Source organism: Delphinapterus leucas, chromosome 19 (genome assembly GCF_059928025.1).
Source record: "Delphinapterus leucas isolate spDelLeu-1000000601 "Yukka" chromosome 19, BTC_Dleu_Yukka2, whole genome shotgun sequence".
In the NCBI taxonomy this organism is placed as follows: domain Eukaryota; kingdom Metazoa; phylum Chordata; class Mammalia; order Artiodactyla; family Monodontidae; genus Delphinapterus; species Delphinapterus leucas.
In genome coordinates, this window is record NC_143147.1 from 42,725,722 (window position 1) to 42,746,633 (window position 20,912).

At 35.0% G+C, this 20,912-nt stretch overlaps 1 protein-coding gene across 11 annotated transcripts in view; it reads right to left on the reverse strand.

Annotated features, from left to right (window-relative positions):
* The window catches only part of BCAS3 (BCAS3 microtubule associated cell migration factor), a 576,417-nt gene that overhangs the window by 380,906 nt on the left and 174,599 nt on the right, over window positions 1-20,912 (reverse strand). For all 11 annotated transcript variants that reach the window (XM_022552784.3, XM_089900965.1, XM_089900966.1 and 8 more), the window contains one exon: window positions 845-978. In XM_022552784.3, coding sequence (XP_022408492.1) covers window positions 845-978 — 134 coding nt within the window. The remainder of the gene's footprint in view (window positions 1-844; window positions 979-20,912) is intronic.

The following is a 20,912-nucleotide window of genomic DNA, read 5'->3' on the forward strand; positions in this document are numbered from 1 at the left end:
TACTGGTATATGCATACCCACAGGCTCTGTGAAAGAGTATTTGGGATTTAAGGCTATTAAAAAACATCTCAGTATCTACCAAGTGATACTAAGAGTATTAAATACATGTAATACACTCGGCATGGTACTTAATTCAAATGCTCATTAAATTATATATATGGATGTGTGTGTATGCATGTGTGTGCGCATGCACGTGCATGCATATGTGAGCAGTGATGTGCTGGTAAATGTTAAAAACTGGCTCCCTAAAGAAAAAATAGCCCTGATTTTTAGTGTTGCTAATTTCCATTGCGTAACCACTCCTAACGTGGATGATTTCAATCTACCAATATAATGTCACTACATCCAGAATTGGGGCTAGATGTGCATAACTGATTCTCACTAGCAACTGTGAGCTGGCTCCAGCATACCACTGAATATTATGCATATAAGTTATATACATTATAAAACTCGATTATTTTCTGGTATATGTGAATATGTATGTATTTACATGTATGTGTGTGTGTATGTATGCATGTATAGAATCAAAATGCCTAGGAGAAGGTCTGGAGAGATGGCTATCATATGGATGACAGCGTTTCCTCTGAGGCTAGAAATGGTATTACGGTAGGGGGAGAAGGAAAAATGGAACTTCTGTCTTATCAACATTCATTGAATTGTTTACCTACTGCCTATATATTTACTGGATCAAAAAAGGATAAAAACTCTTAATTATCTGACCCAGTCCAAAGAACAATATGACCTCACTAACATTAACGTTAACCTCCAATATGATACAAATAACCAGCTGGATTAGATGTCATATTACACAAAGAAAACATCTTCTGAAAAATATACAACTTACTTTGGCTTCAGTTTCTCCCCTGTGAAGAGTATACAGATGATGGACAGCACTTTGTGATGAGGACCAAGGATGAGTCAAAATTTGGAAGACATGGAAGTCATGGCCAAGGGTATCTGTCGTGACTAGAAGCATTCCTAAAGGACACACCAAGAAAGGGTAAAAATATAAACCATTATGTATGTGGATGAAATATTTTCACAAAGCATTAATCATGATTTAAAATATTACCAAAGGGAAAAAAATGACCAAATATATAAGAAACTTCCCAAAATAAAAAAATTAAAACGCAGGATCTTTTTCCTACGGGAATACAAAACCTAACACCACATCAGTATACAAGCATAGTGACATACTACATATCCAGGTTTTGTGATGTTCTCATACAACTGGTAGAGAAAAGTTTAAATGCCTGAATTTACAGAATTCACAAGCATTTTCAGATAGCAAATCTGATAACAAAGAATGCAAAAGACTTTCCTCCATGGAATTAAACCCACTTCCACTTTTTCCATTTCTCAAAACCTGAATTATAAGTTCCAATTTATCTACTACTACAACTAGTAATATCCTACTCAATTCACCAGTTTAAAACTTGTTTCTACTCTAGCATAATATTTACCTAAATCCCCAACAGTGTCTTTCACAAAGCAAATTTTGATGAGATGTCATAGCTAAGAATTCTGTGCCCAACACAAGGTCACAAAAATTTTGTTTTCCTGTCCAATTTCTCAGTTTTGTATTTAACCTTTAGGTCTATCATCCATTTTGCGTTAATTTTTGTATAAAGTGTGAGGTATAAGACAAATTAAATTTTTTTGCAAATAATGTCCAATTGTTTCAGCAGGATTACTTGAAGAGACTATTCTTTATCCATTAAATGTTTAATCTACTCTAAATCCACTGTCAACATGCCAAAGGTCAACTGGCTATATTTGTGTAGTTCTTTTTCCGGAAGTTCTATTCTGTTCCATTGATTTCTATGTCTATACTTTCATTAACACCACACTTTCTTATTTTACGGTAACTTTGAGGGAAACTTTGAAATCAAGTAAAGCAAGTCCTCGTTTTCTGACCTTTTTCAAGATTGTTTTAGCTATTTCAATTCCTTTGCCTTTCCAAACACCGATTTAGCTTTTTGATATCTACAATGGTGATAATGGACATCTTAACAATATTGATTCTTCTGATCTATGAACACCTCATATTTCTTTAATTTTTTAAAAATTTATTTTATTTATTTATTTTTGGCTGTGTTGGGTCTTCGTTGCTGTGCATGGGCTTTCTCTAGTTGTGGCAAGCAGGAGCCACTCTTCTTTGAGGTATGCAGGCTTCTCATTGCAGTGGCTTCTCTTGTTACAGAGCACGGGCTTTAGGCATGTAAGCTTCAGTAGTTGTGGCATGTGGGTTCAGTAGTTGTGGCTCGCAGGCTCTAGAATGCAGGCTCAGTAGTTGTGGTGCACGGGCTTCTTTGCTCCATGGCATGTGGGATCTTCCCAGACCAGGACTCGAACCCATGTCCCCTGCACTGGCAGGCGGATTCTTAACCACTGCACCACCAGGGAAGCCCCAACACCTCATTTTCTTGATATGTGTGTTCTCTGACTTCTTTTTTCTTGTTCAGCACATTGATTATACATATATTTTCTTAGAGTTACTATAAATGGTACTCTATTTCAATTATCAATTTTTCCTTGTTAGTATATAGAGATATAATTGACATTTATATATACATGTGTGCATACCTATATAGTCTGCCAATTCTAGGAGTTTTTATGTAGATTACATGGAATTTTCTTTCCAAACATATAATATGTGAATAGACATAGTTTGATTTTTTTCCTTTCCAAACCGCACGCCTTTTTTTTCTTTTCCTTGACTTACTACATTTGCTGAGGTAAACAGGAATGGTGAGAAGCAATATTCATGCCTTGTTTCATATTTTAGGAGAAAGTATTCAATCTTTAAGTATGATGCCAGCTGTAGATTTTTTGTAAATGCCCTGTATCAAGTTAAGGACATTCTTTTCTACTTGTAATTTGTTGAGAGTTTTAAATAATGAACAGATGTCAAATTTTTCTAGTGCTTTTCTGCACCTATGAGATGATTACCTCGTTTTTCTTCTTTGGTCAATTAATATGGTAAATTTTAATAATGAAAAGTTATCAAGTGTGGAACAATCTTGCATTCCTGGGATAAACTCCACTTGGTCAAAATCCTTTATTATATGCTGCTGCACTGAATTAGCTAAAATTTTGTTGATTTTCGTGACTGTGTTCCTGAGGGATATTGATTTGTAGTTTTCTTTTCTAATAATGTGTTCGTCTATTTCTGGTATCAGGGTAAAGCTGGTCTTGTTGCAGAATGTTCCTTTTATTTTCTAGAAGAAATACTTAAATAAATTTCCAGTAGAATTTGCCAGTAAAACTATTTGGGCCTTTGTGTGTGTGTGTGTGAGGATTTTTAGATATTTATAATAATTTAATTTCTCTTTAATTTAAATTTTGTTAATTTAAAATGTAAAATGTAATTTTTCTTCTTGGAGTAATTACTCTCTATAACTCAAGGATACCGTCTGTAGGGTCTTTAGCACACTTTTTCATTCACGATACCGAAAATTTGTGTCCTTTCTCTTCTTTTCTTGGCAGTCTAGCTAGATCTTTTCAAGGAAACCATTTTGGTGTCATTGGTTTTCTCTTTTCCATTTCACTGATTTCTCTTATCTTCCTCCTTTTGCTATAATGACCTTCTACTACTATATCCTTCATTTTACTTGCTTGAGTTATATTTCCTCTTTCTTTTTTCAAGTTTCTTAAGGTTGAAGCTTAGATTACTGTGTCAGGAAGATATGTTTTTTAGTTTCCAAATGTTTGGGTATCTTCCAGGTATCATTCATATATTGATTTCTAGTTTAATTCCATTACGACAAGAAATTAGTTTTATGTCTCAGAATGATATATCTTGGTAACTGTTCAATGTACACTTGAACACCTGGTGTGTCTTATCAGTGTCAATTTAATTTAATTGATAGTGTTATTTGGATCTTCAACATCCTTACTTATTGATTGCCGGCTTTCGTGTTCTATTACTGCGTAGAAGTCAACATCTCCAAGCATAATCATAAATACGCTTTTTTTTCCCAGTTATATAAGCTCCCTAAATATCAGACCTTTTTTTTTTAATATAAATTTACTTATTTATTTATTTATGGCTGTGTTGGGTCTTTGTTGCTGAGCGCAGGCTTTCTCTAGTTGCAGTGAGCGGGGGCTACTCTTGGTTGTGGTGCACGGGCTTCTCATTGTGGTGGCTTCTCTTGTGGCGGAGCACTAGGCTCTAGGCATGCAGGCTTCAGTAGTTGTGGCACGTGGGCTCAGTAGTTGTGGCTCGTGGGCTCTAGAGCACAGGCTCAGTAGTTGTGGCGCACGGGCTTAGTTGCTCCGCGGCACGTGGGATCTTCCAGGACCAGGGCTCAAACCTGTGTCCCCTGCATTGGCAGGCAGATTCTTAACCACTGTGCCACCAGGGAAGCCCCAGACCTACTTTTTTTTAAGTCCATACACACTTAGGATTATTATGAGTTCTTGGTGAATTACCTCTTTTATCATAATGTCCCATTTTAACCCTAATGTTTCCCTTGTTCTGAAGTAAACTTTTTCTGATATTGATATCACCACTTCTGTTTTGCTTTGATTGGTATATGCATGGTATACACTTTTTAATTATTTTGCTTTCACAATCAATATATTATAAAATGACTGTGTTTTGGACAATCATCGGGATCTAGTTCTGGGTTTTTTTATTCCAATCTCAGACTTTTAATTACTGTTTGCACATCATTCACATTTAGTGTGAATTATGGTTAGGGTTGAATTTACATCTACCATTTTGTTATTTTTTTATTGTACCCTTTTTTCTGATTATACCCTTGGTTTTTTTTCCTTTTTTAAAAATTTTTGTTTTATATTGGAGTATTGTTGATTCACAATGTTGTGTTAGTTTCAGGTGTACAGCAAAGTCATTCAGTTATACCTATATATGTATCTATTCTTTTTCAAGTTATTTTCCCATTTAAGTTATTACTGAATATCGAGCAGAGTTCCCTGTGCAATATATAGGTCCTTGTTGGTTATATATTTTAAGTTGTACCCTTGTTTTTGATTTTTGTTTATTTATCTGCTCTTGCTTCCTTCCCATTTTTGGATAATTTCACTGTTTTTAATATCCAATTTTAATTTGTCTATTGGTTTTTACTAGTTGTTCCAGAGATTATAATACACATATTTAAATTTGTGTGTGTTTGTTAATATTTTGTCCAGAATTTTTATTTGTTTTCTGTGGGAAACAGAAGCAGAATCATATTTTTTAATTCCTAAAACTTTTCTTTGCTGAAAGAAAAGATTATGAAAGAATATTAAGCACCTGTGGAAAGATAAAATAGGCATTTATATGGGAAGATGAAGTATATTTGAGTTTGCTATTTATTGGCTAATATAAGGTATAGCTCTAGTCACTACATTAGATGAAAACATAGCAATATTAGATGACAGTGTCTTGGCTATTTCCAAGAGAATACATTTTAGATGATGAAAGTGTCATTTATTGAGATCTACTTCAAATCTCTTTAACATTTTATATAACACTGCCACCCACTCTATGCCTAGCTATCATCATGAGGTCACTGACATACTTAATATTCTTTCCATATTGTTGTTGTTATTCAAACAATAAATTTCTAAGATGGGACATGTTCTTTTTTGTGGACAGTATTTGACTCCTACTTTTTGCTTAGTTACGGTAAGTTTGTATTATCACAATTCTACTGCTATGTTCCAATTCCATATTCCCACAAATTATTTTCTGCATATGACAAACAATTCAGTGGAAACATTCTAACAGCAAATGTGATGAACTTATATTTATATATTACTCATCTACTGAACATAAACTTCACTTGGTTTCTTTTATTAGCATATCAATATTTTACTCATAATTAGCATTCAAATAGTAGTCCCTATTAAGCAAATCAAAACTATTATTGTCTTGCATATGAAAAATAATCACAGATGGAAACTTTTCAACGTGCTCCTAGTTTTTCAAACTGACATCAATATCTGTTTGGTTTCTAATATGCAAAACAAATTGAAATTTTTAGAGAATTAGTCCTTTGAAAATTTATCCTTATTATCGCCTGTGTATCCTGTCTCAAAAGTTTTCTTTTTCCACTTCTCCATGCAAATGTGGCTTCTATAATCCAACAATGAGCTCACTTTTTTGACAAAACTTTAAAACAATTTTTTTTTAATTTTTAAAAAGTAGAGAGAAAAGGAAGAAATAGCTAGTATAGTACTATAACAATAACATGCTTTCTTTTAATTTATAATTTCCTCTTTTGCACATCTGCTGGGAGAAATGACAAGCTTCTTTTTTCTAGAAAACAAGTTAAAAAGCAGATATACATAAAAGGAAAGACTTGTACAGAGTAGACTGTGGCTTGAGAACTATTTATGCAGCATCAGAAGACTAAACCAGACTCTAGCCTGGCCATAAACTAAACCCACGCCCCAGATGAGGTGCCAAGCCACAAAAAGCATTTGCGTCATCTGGGAATACAAGGAAAAGAAGGACTTCTAATTATAGGGCCTGGAAGCGGAAGCCTAGAGTGATTAGCTGTTTAGGCGCTGCTGTATGTTTATCTGGAAGCTTCCTCTCCTTCACTCTCAGCCTTAAGTTTGACAGATGAGCGTTAGCATTAGAGGGTGGGGACTAAAGCTGCTGATGGTACATGGTGTTCTCCAAAATCTGAGGTAGCTGGAGACTGAACATTAAGGCTTTTGCGGCCTCATAAGAACATAAGTCTTTTCAACTGGGCGTCAGCTGGTTAACCCGAAAGGCAAAATTAAAGAGTAGCAAACCTTGACTGGGCATATGCTATAAAATCTTGGAAACATGAGTAGGGAAGCCTTTTTTGCTGTATACTATTTATAACACCTACCTAATTGTACGGTTCTTTATCAAATACACACATATGAACTGGAAGACAAATTACGAGCTATTCACACTCTCTCCAAAAAGAGACATATGCTGGGTCATATAGAAATCTTTACAGGAATTCAGATTAATCACTCATAAAATAATTGTATGTTTTAGTATTAACTCTTGTGAATTTAATACTTCCCCATCAATACTTATACAGATGGAAACTTAAAAATTATTAAAGTTTGTAATCTTTAAATGTCCTAACATCTTCATTTAAATAATTATTTTCTTCCTTTCATTTTGCATCATGAAATTGTTAAGCTTCTAAAGACATCTTTGGCCATATCCAATAGGTAAATATTCTAGTATTCATTACTTTCAACAGTTTATTCATCCAACAGACATAGAGGAAAAGTGGTAAATGTCTATGTATATCCTTATTGTTCCAAGTGGCTGGATATATTTCTTGTCACAAGCCAGAATAATTTTTAAACTGTATTAACCTTTATTAATGTGTAATTTATATAAAACACACTCATTTAAAGTGTACAGTTTGATGACTATGACAAGTATGTATACCTCTGCAGCTACTACCATAATCAAGATAGAGAACATGTGAAAAAATTCCCTTGTGTCCACTTGCAGTCCATCCCCTCCCCATTGCCTGGCCCCAGGCTACCACTGATTGGCTTTCTGTCATTATGAATTAATATTGCCTACTTGAGCATTTCATGTAATGGAATCATGTAATATTTTGCTAAACCTATTCACTACAAGTAAGAGTAGTCCGTGCACTTATTTATATTATTGAGTAGTGTTCCATTATATGGATATATGACAATTATATATCCATTAAGCAGTTGATTCTTGTTTTTGGCTGTTGTGGAGATTCAAGTACAAGTCACTCTGTGGACATATATTTTCATTTCTATTAGATGAATATTTAGGAGGGGAATTGCTGGGTCATATGTACACTTAACTGTATAAGAAACTGGGAAAACGTTTTTCCAAAGCGGCTGTATCATCTTACCTCCCCATGAACTCCATAATTTTGCAACATTTGGTATTGCCACTCTTTTTAAATTTAATCACTTCAGTGAGCACTTGGTGGTTTCTTGTGGTTTACATATGCTATGTTCCTTGGTGATCAGTGATGTTGGGGTGCTAAGTGGCTATTTACATATTTTCTTTTGTGACATGATTGGTCAAATCTTTTGCCCATTTTAAATTGTTTGGTCTTTATTTTATATACATTTAAAGTATATTTATATTACATTATAAAATACATATAAACTTATATATGTGTATATTTATCTCAAATATTTTCTCCCAGTTTGTGGCACCCCACTTCATTTGCTTAACCGTATGTATCCCAAAAGGTTTAATGAAGACCAATCTGACGGTTTGTTTTTTTGGTGTCCTATCTAAGAAACCTTCCCCTATCCCTCCTGGCACAATAGTATAATCCTTCTGTTTTCTTTTTGAAGGTTTATAGTTTCAGGTTTTAAATTAAGTCTATGATTGATTTTGAGTTAAATTTTTGTGTATGGTGTTAAAGAAAAGTTTATTTTTTCCCAAATGGATATGCCAGGTGCTCTAGCACCATTTGTTGAGAAAACTATGCTATCCCTAACAAATTACGTGACACTTTGGTCTAAAATCAAGTGACCATAAGTGTTTGATCAATTCCTGGATTCTATTCCATCCATCTATGACTATATTTACCCAAAACCATCTTTTCTACATTACTGTAGATTTATCAAGTAAGTGAGAAATTTAGGTAGTTTCAGTTTTTAAAATTTACTCATCTTTTTCAAGATTGATTTGACTATTTTAGATCCTCTGAATCTCCATATTATTTTAGAATAAGCTTCCATTGATTATTTTTGGTTTAAACATTCGCTTTTAATAAAGCTAACTATTAGTGAACAATATCAACACAAAACACTCACAGGATATCAAAGCACAACAGTGATAAAACATTTTTATGAAAACATGGTTTTCTACCATAATTGAATTAATGAGTTTTCTCACCATATAATTAATTGTAACATCACAACATAGAAGGTCACTAGGATGGCAAAAATGTAAAATCTTTAGATAAAGCAGTTACCTTGGGAACATTCTTATGTACCAACACAATGCTACCATCCTCAAAGAAAAATTATATACACAGATACAGATAAACACACACGCGCACACACACACACAGCAATACTAAATTAATGTCACAGACAATCATTGCTACAAGTTCATAATAAAATACATTGCGAATTGAGGCTAATAGGATTTTGGTAGACAGATCAGTCTGCTTAGAAGACATATTTTATGTATTAAGCCTGTAAGATATAAATTGAAAGGTAAATTTGGAAATTTAGGAATTTCCAAAGGAATGCCATTTGATGTACTTCACAGATGTATGAAACAGAACTTTAAAATTTTCTGGTTGGAGTTTATGTGTGTGTGTGTGTGTGTAGATATATATATAGTTAGAAAATCACCAAGCTATACACTTAAGATTTGTACAACCTGTACCATATAACTACAGTTCAATAAAAATGAAGATGAACCAAAACAATAACAAGAGTGAGGAAACAAGATAACATTGGTGGTTTTATCTACAGTGAAAGAAGAGAGGGAAAAGATAAAGATGCTAAAGGGAGAAGTTAGAGAGTTAAAACACTAGCCCTATGGGGGAAAAAAAAACACCAAAAAATAAAGAAAGAACATAGCAGTCATAGAGAGATGTATAAGAAATACAGATACATAGTGAGGAGTCAAGAAAGAGGTCTACAAGTCTCAGATGTTCAGCGTGGCCAAATGAGTGGTCAAAGCACCATTATTCATGAATTCCACTGTGTATATATGAAAATATAACAGATTTCATTCAGGGTTCTAACGGGAGATCAGAAACGATGTAACACATAATGATTAGATGGAAGATAAAATTTGGTCATCACTTAACACTTTTATTTTGGGTATATTTGCAAACGTAGCAAATATTAGAAAATAGGTCTATATCTATATAGACAAATACAATGGCTTCTTAGCCCATCAAAAAGATATGACTTAAAAAAAAAAAAGATATGACTTGAAAAAAAGAGAGACCAATAACAAGAACAATAAAAAACCTCCCATGAAATAATGGAGGTATGGGATTGGGGGGAGTGAACTTAGTTCATTTTTAATTAAATAATAATTTTATTTTTTCTATGCTATTGGTAAGACTTTGTTAAGATTATATTTATTAATTTTGAATAGACTGCTGCTTTCACATTTTCCTTCTCTTCCTCCATTCCTGCACCCACTCCCATCCTTTCCCACAATAGGCACCCACCATACTGAATTTAATATATGTCCTTTGAAATATGCTTATCCTTGAAAAATACTTAAACTGTTTTCAGAGTACTGTTCAAAATGTTGAATAAAAAAATATTTAATATATGGCAAGAATATTGACCAATCTGAAAGAGGAAACTGGAACAAGCCTGAAGCTAGGGGAGGGCCAGAGCATTCTAGAAGAGTGGAAAGGAGAAGGGACAACAATATTCAAGTACTTTACTGTTTTAAAGTTGTCCTTTAAAAAGTTTAATTCAACCTTGGCTACTTTGCCTGTATGTACTTGGTTATAGATATCCTTCTTTACCTTCTTCAAAATTTAATACTGGGTCTATATTGTTGTTGTAGCTACAGTGTTACAGGCATATATATTTACTTCATGTTTTTACACAGTATGCCACTGTATGCATTCACATCTTTCATTAGTTCATTCAGTATTAATTGAGCATCTTTGCTGTGGCAGTGGTGGCAGTGAAGGAGCAGGGCCCCTCCTTACTAATGGACATGCAGGATTCCAAAGCTGGATTAGCACTTTCGTGGGCTCTGGACAATTTTGCCTTCGTGGACCCCCCCAACCTCTCCAGGAAAAAAATATTTTATGACTACTGTTGTTGGTTTTAAACGTGTATTAAGGCATTCTATCAACCTAAAAGTTTATATATATATACATTTTTTTTTTGCATTTAAAAGGAATGAAACGTTTTGGTGGGACCCTAAAATTATTGTGGGCCCTAGGCATGGTGCCTACTGTACTTTATGGCACATCAAACCTGAAAAGTTTGACTCTCATACAAGCCTAGCACCACAATGAACAGAGCGAAGACAACAAATTCTCCAAGGAGCAATCCATTACATGAGTAAAAGACATCACTTCACAAGATGAAAAAACAGGAGAGTAACTACAGACCTCTAATGGAAACATCCCCTTGTTGGTGGGGGGGAGGGGTTGGCAATAAACTCTTCAAGCTGCTTTTGCATTGTTAATGATATAGTATGACTGACTAACAGTAATAAACCAAAGCTGTCACATGAGAGGAAAAATCTAAAGCCACATAATTCTATAAATCTACAAGGCATAGACGTTAACAAAAAATCAAGACAAGGTATTTTTCTGACAACTTGCTATGATCAATGGGGAAAACTGTGCAAAAAAGAAAAATCCAACTTTTTAAATGATTAACCCAAGACCACCATCACCTTTCGATATATACCATTTAAGTAACCAGAAAAATTTCAAGTATGTTAAAGATGCAGTCAAGCATCCAAAGGGGTACATGTTTAATCTACTTTACTAGAGACCCAATGTTCATTTTCCTCTTATTAATGGATGGAAAAGCAATTTCCCTGCCAAGGAAGGGTAATTATTTTAAATGTAGATGTGGGGGCTTCCCTGGTGGCGCAGTGGTTGAGAGTCCGCCTGCCGATGCAGGGGACACAGGTTTGTGCCCCGGTCTGGGAAGATCCCACATGCCGCGGAGCGGCTGGGCCCGTGAGCCATGGCCGCTGAGCCTGCGCGTCCGGAGCCTGTGCTCTGCAACGGGAGAGGCCGCAACAGTGAGAGGCCCACGTACCACAAAGAAAAAATAAAGTAAATAAAATAAAATAAAATAAAATGTAGATGTGTTGCCCTTCACAGCTCTAGGCTACTCAGTTGGCAGAAGTAACGCCTCTGGAAGGCAGATCAATTATTTGCCGAATTAAAGACAACAGGTCTGTTTGAGAAACGTCAGGCTGATTGCAAGGAGTTGACAATTTCTTCCTTACATCTCTAGTTTCCAATTTAACTAATAAAGAAATACATATCTTCTTTGGTGTCAAATGCCATAAAATTAATAATATGCCAATCTAGCGTACCAAGTCACACAAATATGATGTAGTTTCCGCAAGATATTTTAAATTTAATTTCAATATTAATTACATGTGATATGCATCTGCATTTAATATAACTGGCATCATGGAATAATCCCACAATTGAGGGAGGGAGACAATTCTTGATCAAATCACAAATTGGAAGTAAGTTGGTTTTATTCAACAAATGACTAATTACATTAAATTAATGCCTTATCTCTGCCCTGCCAGAGTTTTCCCATAATTACTATGATAGAAAAAGACAATTAATTAATGTAATTATTCAATGTGTACTTACTCACTATCAACTATGTGAAAATCACCAGGCTAATAATACCTGGGGACGAAATAAAAGTTTACCTCAAACAGAAAACATGTTGAAAGGATACTCTTGATGGATATAAATAAAAACTAGGATGAGGGAGGTTAATAATAATGAAAACAACAACAACTGAGACTTCAATAAATGTCTCAGTATATTTTAAGTATTGTTTAAGATGCCAGTATAGCCTTCATTCTACTGATGAGGAAATGGAAGTACTGTGAGTGATCCAAGCAGATTAAGTAGCTTGCCTTATTAAGTAGCAGGATGAAGGGGTGACATGGTATTTTACATAGGGTCAGGTAAGTCTTCCCAAAGTGATACTTAAGATGGGGTTCAACAGATAAATAAGAGCCAGGGAAAAGAAGCTTCCAGGCAGAGGTAAAATGATGTAACATGTTTAAGGAGCTGAAAAATAACTAGAATGGCCAAATATGGGAAGAAAAATGTTGATCAGGTTGAAGCAGTAAACTTGTACCAGGCTGTAATACTTTTCGACAATACACTCAATAATAAGGAAGTTGCTGAAAGACGGAAGTATCATTAACATTTAACATTTCTTATAAAATATGTGAATATCTTAAAATGGAAGTAAACATGGAGTATGATACAACAATCACAGTTGAACAGAATAACCTAGAACTGGGCTGTGATCAAACAAGACTTTCTAAAAACAAGAATAACTGAACGATTCTCATACATACTGTTATAGACTAAATGTCTGTACAGCCCCCAAATTCCTATATTGAAATGCTAAAAGCCCAGTGTGGCTATATGTGGAATAGGGGGTGTGGGGGGGTGGTCTCTGTGGAAGTAACTAAGTTTAAATGAGGTCATGAGGGTGAGGCCCTGATCTGATAGTATTAGTATCCTGGTAAGAAGAGACACCACAGAGATCGCTCTCTCTCTCTCTCTCTCTCTCTCTCTCTCCCTGCTCCCTTGTACCAAGGTAAGGCCATGTGATGACACATCGAGAAGGTGACTATTTCTTAGCCAGGAAGAAACACCTCAGTAGAAACCATCAGCTGGAAACTTGATCTTGGACTTCCTGCCTCAATCACTGTGGGAAAAGAAATTTCTGTTGTTTAAGCCACCGAGCCTATGGTATTGCATTCTGGCAGCCTGAGATGACTAATACATGTACACAGGTTATTGTCTAAACCTAGTATCATAGAGAACATTTTACATGTCAAATGACCAGTGAGCAGGATTTTGGGATGGATTTATAAAATCAAAAGAGGCTATTGTTCTTGCTCTATAACAAACCGATGAAGAACATAATAAAGTTGTAAAAAATACTATTTGAAAGTTCAATAAGTAAAACTAGCTGCCCTCACCTTGAGCAGAACAGCAGGAGGAAGAGGGGTCCAAGATAGGTGAGGATAAGGAGAACTCAGCAACCTTTTGAAAAATTTTCAAGGGCTCAATTTGAGCTGACGCGACAGATTAGAATACCACCCCCACAAAAGTACAACTCTGTACCCAACTAATCAAGAGGATTAAGATTAATAATGTCAAAAGCTGTGAATAAAGAAAGAGAGCTGACAGTTGCTGAAAGAAAAAATAACCACTGAACTAAACTATCATATCTAGTTGACATATTCCTCAAAATTATGAGCAAAATACAGATACTTTCAATCAAAAAAATGCTTTAAAAAAGTAATCTTTATCAGAGAAAGCAGAAATAGCCAACAGAAGTATGTTATTGAGGAAAGTACAAAAGCAATTCAATGGGCTTCCCTGGTGGCGCAGTGGTTGAGAGTCTGCTTGCCGATGTGGGGGACACGAGTTCGTGCCCTGGTCTGGGAAGATCCCACATGCCGTGGAGCGGCTGGGCCCGTGAGCCATGGCCGCTGAGCCTGCGCATTCAGAGCCTGTGCTCCGCAACAGGAGAGGCCACAACAGTGAGAGGCCCGCGTACCGCAAAAAAAAAAAAAAAAAAGGGAAAAAAGAAAAAAGCAATTCAATGGAGGAAGGATAGTATCTTGAAAAAATTATGAAGTAGCAAAGAATAGGGGAAAATCATGACCTAAACCTGGTCATAAACCTAAAATAACACAAAGGGGATCATAAATTTAAATATAAATACAGAGACTTCCCTGGTGGTCCAGTGGTTAAGAATCCGCCTTCCAATGCAGGAGACACAGGTTCGATCCCTGGTCAGGGAACTAAGATCCCACATGCCACAGGGCAACTAAGCCCATGTGCCACAACTACTGAGCCCATGCGCCACAACTAGAGAGGCTGCATGCCCCAACTACTGAGCACGCACACTCTGGAGCCCACACACCACAATTAGAGAGAGCCCTCACCACAACAAAGCCCTCATCCCACATGCTGCAACAAAGATCTTGAGTGCTGCAACTAAGACCCGACACAGCCAGGTAAATAAAATTAAAAATAAAAAAAAAAAGAATGGGCTTCCCTGGTGGCACAGTGGTTGAGTCCGCCTGCCGATGCAGGGGACACGGGTTTGTGCCCCGGTCCGGGAAGATCCCACATGCTGCGGAGCGGCTGGGCCCGTGAGCCATGGCTGCTGAGCCTGCGCGTCCGAAGCCTGTGCTCTGCAACGGGAGAGGCCACAGCAGTGACAGCCCCGCGTACCGAAAAAAAAATAATAAATAAATAATAATAATAATAAAAGTTCACAAATGTATAGCACAATCCCAAATTTACGAATAAAAAATTATTTTAAAAATTGGGCTTCCCTGATGGTTCAATGGTTAAGAATCCGCCTGCCAATGCAAAGGACACGGGATCAAGCCCTGGTCTGGGAAGATCCCACATGCCGCGGAGCAACTAAGCCGTGCACCACAACTACTGAGCCTACGCTCTAGAGCCCGCGAGACACAACTACTGAGCCCGTGTGCCACAACTACGGAAGCCCACGTGCCCTAGAGCCCATGCTCCACAACAATAGAAGCCATCGCAATGAGAGGCCCACACACCACATTGAAGAGTAGCCCCCACTCGCCACAACTAGAGAAAGCCCGTGCTCAGCAATGAAGACCCAACACAGTCATAAATAAATAAATAAATAGATAAATAAATAGGAAAAAATGGATTTCACAAAAAGTAAAGAATTTTGCTCTGCAAAGGACCCTATTAAAAATACAAAAGGAAAAACTTGTTACTGGGAAAAAAGATTTCCATATCACATATCTTACAGAGGGCCTATGTCTAGTGTATATATATATATATATATACAAAATAGAAAATGATGAGACTACCAAATGCTAGCAAGGATACAGAGAAACCATGTCTAGAGGATTAAAGGGGAGTATGAGAATGTCTCACCAAGTAGGGAAAATCAGTAAAGAGATAACATTATAAAAAGAAACAAATAGAAATCTGGAGTAGAAAAGTATTTACAATAACTGAAATGAAAAATTCAATAGAGGGGCTGGCTCGAAAAAGAGATTTAAACAGCAGAAGAAATCAATTGAGAGTATCCAGCTTGACAAAAAAAGAACGAGGAAAAATTAAGAGCCTCTGAGATCTGTGGGATACTATGGAGGAGGTGAATCTACAGGAGTCCAAGAAGGAAAGAAGAGGGGAAAAGAGGCAGAAATAATGACTGAGAAGTCTCAAATTTCATGAAAAACATTAAGGACAGTGAAACTACTTTGTATGATACTATAATGGTGAGTACATGTTCATATTAATTTGTTAAAACCCATAGAAATTACACCACCAAGAGTGAACCCTAATGTAAACTGTGGACTTTGGCTGATAATAATGTGTCAACATGGGTTCATCAACTGTAAGAAAATGATCAATGTGGTGTGGAATGCTGTTAGCGTGGGAAGTTCTTGGTGTGGGCCTGAGGGGTGGGGGGGGATGGGAGAAAGGTGGAATACGAGAGCTCTCTGCACTTTCCATTCACTTTTGCTGTGAACCTAAAACTGCTCTAAAAAATAGTTTATTAATTTTAAAAGAAGTTCCCTAGAAAAGGTTGAAAATACAATAGAAAATATACTCATCGCGTATCTAAATAATTGAAAGCAACAAACTTACACCACCCATACTGAATCTGCCTAGATCTAAGCATGATGTCTCCCCGGTTCTTCTAACCAAATCATAAATGTTGCCATTAAAATATTTATTTTAATTCAGGACTCACTCATAGCTAATAAACAAGAATGGGAAGGAGAAATTGAAAAACAAACTGAATGCAGCTGCTGAACTGAAAGTTTCACAGCTCTATTTAATGGTACCCCTTAATTTCTTTTCTGAATAGGTCCCATACAAGGCTGAACTGCGTGCCACCCAGTCAAACAACCTACATTTTCTCCTTAATTCACTTTGCAGTGTTATTCCATCATGTACATTGTTTTTAAAATTTCTCAGGAGATGGACAGCATTCCTGGTTTGTTCTTGAATTTTGATATACAGGACATGGTAATAATTCTGGCAGTTAAAAATAGGCCTCTCTAAATAAAAGTATAACAGTGACACATATATACAGGGAAACCAGTTAGAGAAAATCAGGTTTAAAAACAAAAATAGGCAATCAACTTTTCTTACATGTTTTGTTAAACTTATTTTTTTAAGTGAACTTCCCTATGCCCATTAAGAGTACTTCAATAAGCACTATTGTTATTATTGGCCACATTACATACCAAATGAAAATGCCTTTAACCAAATAGAGAATTATTAGAGGGTTAGTTAAAACTTGAATATAAATAAATTTTGAAATATATATTGGATACATGTAAGGAAAAACTGGGGTATTACTAGAGGATTTACAAAGTTACATTTTGAAAAGGTACTATTTAAACAACAACAAAACAAGTGTTATGGCAAGGGCCTTTTAAATTAGATGCCTTTGTACAAAATAGCAATTAATGAAAGTTCAGAAGCTAACAGAAATAACTTAGCCAGAGAACAGAAAAGTGCCTCATCTTATAAGTAAATTCACAGAGAACTTAAATTTTGATAGAAAATACATTTGATCTCTCCAAAATATTTTTAAGTATTACATAAAAAATTACAAGGAAAAAAAATAACTACTACGGTATTCATGCATTTACAAATGGCAAAGAAGCCTCTTGCCTCAAATATTTCATATGTCTGTGTGTATGTCTGAATCCGAGAATGTTAGGATAAAACGAGAAACGTGATACAGAAACTAGACAAGCAAAATAAAATGTCACCTAGTGATAGGAGCTGGATAATAGTTAGCAGCCATAGCTGAGCGCAATACCTTTCTCTAAGACGTTGTGCAGCTACTGAATAGCTAAAATTAAATCAAGGTTTTCAAATCATTGAGAATTGAATATTTTATGTACATACTTGTTCATACTCAAACAATAAAAGTCATATTCTGAATGGCAAAAATACTCAGAGATGAACAGTAAATAACTAAGATGAATTGTAAGCAACTGCACTAAATCTGTGTCTACCAGCTTCTATAAAAGATTTTGCAAACCAATTTTGTGAGTGCTTGCTGAATTATGAACCCTCCATTTAATTCAAATTTTTACAGAGATACAAAGCATTTTATAAAATTTTGCAGAAATGTTGACACATTGAAAAATAAATCTGCCACATAACAAACTGATGAGTCCACTGTATAGCCTCTGCTTCAAAATCTATGTCAAATGTGCCATATTTTTTTTGCCTCATTCATTCAACTAATATTAATTTATATACCAGGCACTGAATCATTATTTCCTAATCATCTTTTGGTTCCAATTTAGAACTGACTTCCTTTTTAAGAACTTTCTCCAAAAGCAGAAGACCAAGTTAACATTCACCTCCTAGCACTCTGTCCTTACTCCCCAAAGGATTTATCTTCCTTTTTTAAAAAAAGTCCCTATGCCACCAGCAGACTCCATGGGTACGGACTGAGCCAGGCACTGTGAATGAAGTCTAGCTTCCAATGTGTTTAGTTTAAACAGGTGAAATCACACCAAGCATGAATGGGCTCATAAACATTTTAGTGCCATGAACCTTTTCGGCAACATGGTGAAGCCTAGGAACCTCTTTCTCAGAATAATATTTTTTTAAAGACAAAGTAAAATACTTAGGGTTATAAAAATTGACATGTGGTAGAATATATTTTTATTTATATATTAAAATATAGGCTCTACCATGATTTTGAACCATAAGCATTATTTAGAGAATTATATAAATAACATCAAAATGATATGAAAATATCCATTATTTCTATTACTCACAAACTCACCAGCAAGCTAGTATTTCAGTGGTTTATTGTACATATTCATAAATGAAAGAAATTTTCACTACAGGTTAAAGAAAATAAAGATGAATTTTTTTCTTTCTAGGTTCACATACTGTCTAAATATTACCCATGGACCTCTCAGACCCAGGTTAAGAAGCTCTATTTTTAGATTCAAGAAGAACTGTAAGAGATCCTAAAACTCATAAAATAGTTCTCATAAAATTCTCTTCCCTCCAAGAAATTATAAGATTTGGTGTGAGACCAAATTAAGAATACAACAGTACAAGAATGTCAATTTATATGTATTGAACTGTTACATAACACACCAAAGGAAAGATCCATCAAAGAAATAATTGATAAGTTGGATTTCATTAAAATTAAATACTTTGATTTTCAGAAATTTTCAAGAGAATGAGAAGACAAATCACAGACTGGGAGAAAATATGTACAAAACACATATTTGATACAGGAGTGTTATCCAAAATATACAAAGAACTCTTAAAACTCAACAATCAAAAAATGAACAAACCAATTAAAAAGTGGATGAAAGATACTGACAGCTCAATAAATAATATATACAGATGGTAAATAATGTATGATACATCCATACAATAGAATATTATTCAGTGCTAAAAAGAAATGAGCAATCAAGGCATGAAAAGACACAGAGGAGATTTAAATACCTGCATATTAGTAAGTGAAAGAAGCCAATCTGAAATGGCTACATACTGTAATATTCCAACTATATGACATTCTGAAACTATGAAAACTGGGACACAATGATAGAAGTAACTAAAACATTCTTTAAGTTATATAAGATGTTCTGGTAACAATGGAAATTCATAGACAGGAGAAAATACAGCTTCAGACTTCTGCAGCACCCTAACTATGGCAATATGAAATATACATTAATACAAAGGAGATCTGACATAACAGATGGACTATCAAAATGAGTCATGCTGGTTACTCCAAGTAGAGTGCTATAAGTGACATAACTTCCGGACTGTTTCTTCAAATTTAACTAAATTCCCACAACATTCAGATCATTTCAATAAATCTTTGTCTTCATTAATTAAATCAATCCTAATGATCAACAATTACTACAAAATCTTCCTCTCTATTGAAAATACCTAAGATAATCAGAGGAAAATTATTCAAAATACTTTATATTATCCTCTTACCATCATTCTTTATCTGAAAAGATGAAAAGAAGGGGGAAAAGATGGGCCTTTCCATCAATTTTACCTAATATTCTGCAGAATAAGATAAAAATGGCAGTCTCTTCAGACCCACCAAGCAAGGAAAAGATTGCAAACTTACGTAGATTGTTTCAGCTCTGAAAGCATAAGAGCAATTTTATCTTCTATTCATAATCAAAGTATTTTAAAAATAAGTCCCCTGAAGTGGAATTCCACCACTGGACGTATTAAACCAATTCCTAACTATGAAAATTGGTAAAGAGAAAGTATTACATTTTTGCCCTGTTTTTTGCATACAGGAGAACTATGGTTCATTTATGGTTGATGAGAGAAAAATCTTTTTTAAAATACAGCAGTTAATCAATACAGAAAATATGATAGAATTAGAAAAACCACCATTCTATAGCCTTCAATGTAACAAAACTATTTAGTAAAAAGTTGTTTCAGAAATGAGGCCAAAATAACACTCTGCACTTGCTAATCTCCACAAGACAACCTATTTGCAAAATGTAGATGTCTGATGGGTCACTAACTTATTCTTGTGATCAAACATAGTATCATAAATTGCAAGAGAGCCTGATATAATGTGTCTCCTGCTGGGATGAAATGATGTAGACAGCAATACTTAGGAAGTTTAAAAAAAAATCTTTAGGCCTGAATGTATCTAAAAGCCTTTTAGGGAATAAGGAAAACATTATTATAATGAAAAAAATATGTGACAAATGCAGAGTTTGGATAAGATAACTGCTCTGGACACTGAAATTTAGGGGGAAAAAAGGTGAAAGTAATAAATTGGATTAAAAGGAGCTAAAGAGACATAAAATGTAAGGAGTAAACTTTAATTAGACCTTGATTTGAAGCAGTTAGAGAACCCATTTTTGAGACAATTGGGAAATTTTAAATTATGACTTGGATATTAGATAACATAATGTGTTACTTTTCTGAATATAATATAATATTTGCCTATAAAGTACAAGAAGGGCCTTACTCTTAGAAAATGCATGCTTAATTCATAATGGGTGAAATGTCATCACGTATGTAACTTACATTCAAACAGTTCAGCAAAATACAAACACACACACATACACTATATTAAAATGTGAAGACCTGTTTAATCAGGGTGACAGTACATCTGTCACTGTATTGTTAAAAAGAAACTTGAAGTTACAGAGAAAATGCCATTGACATACATATGTAGTT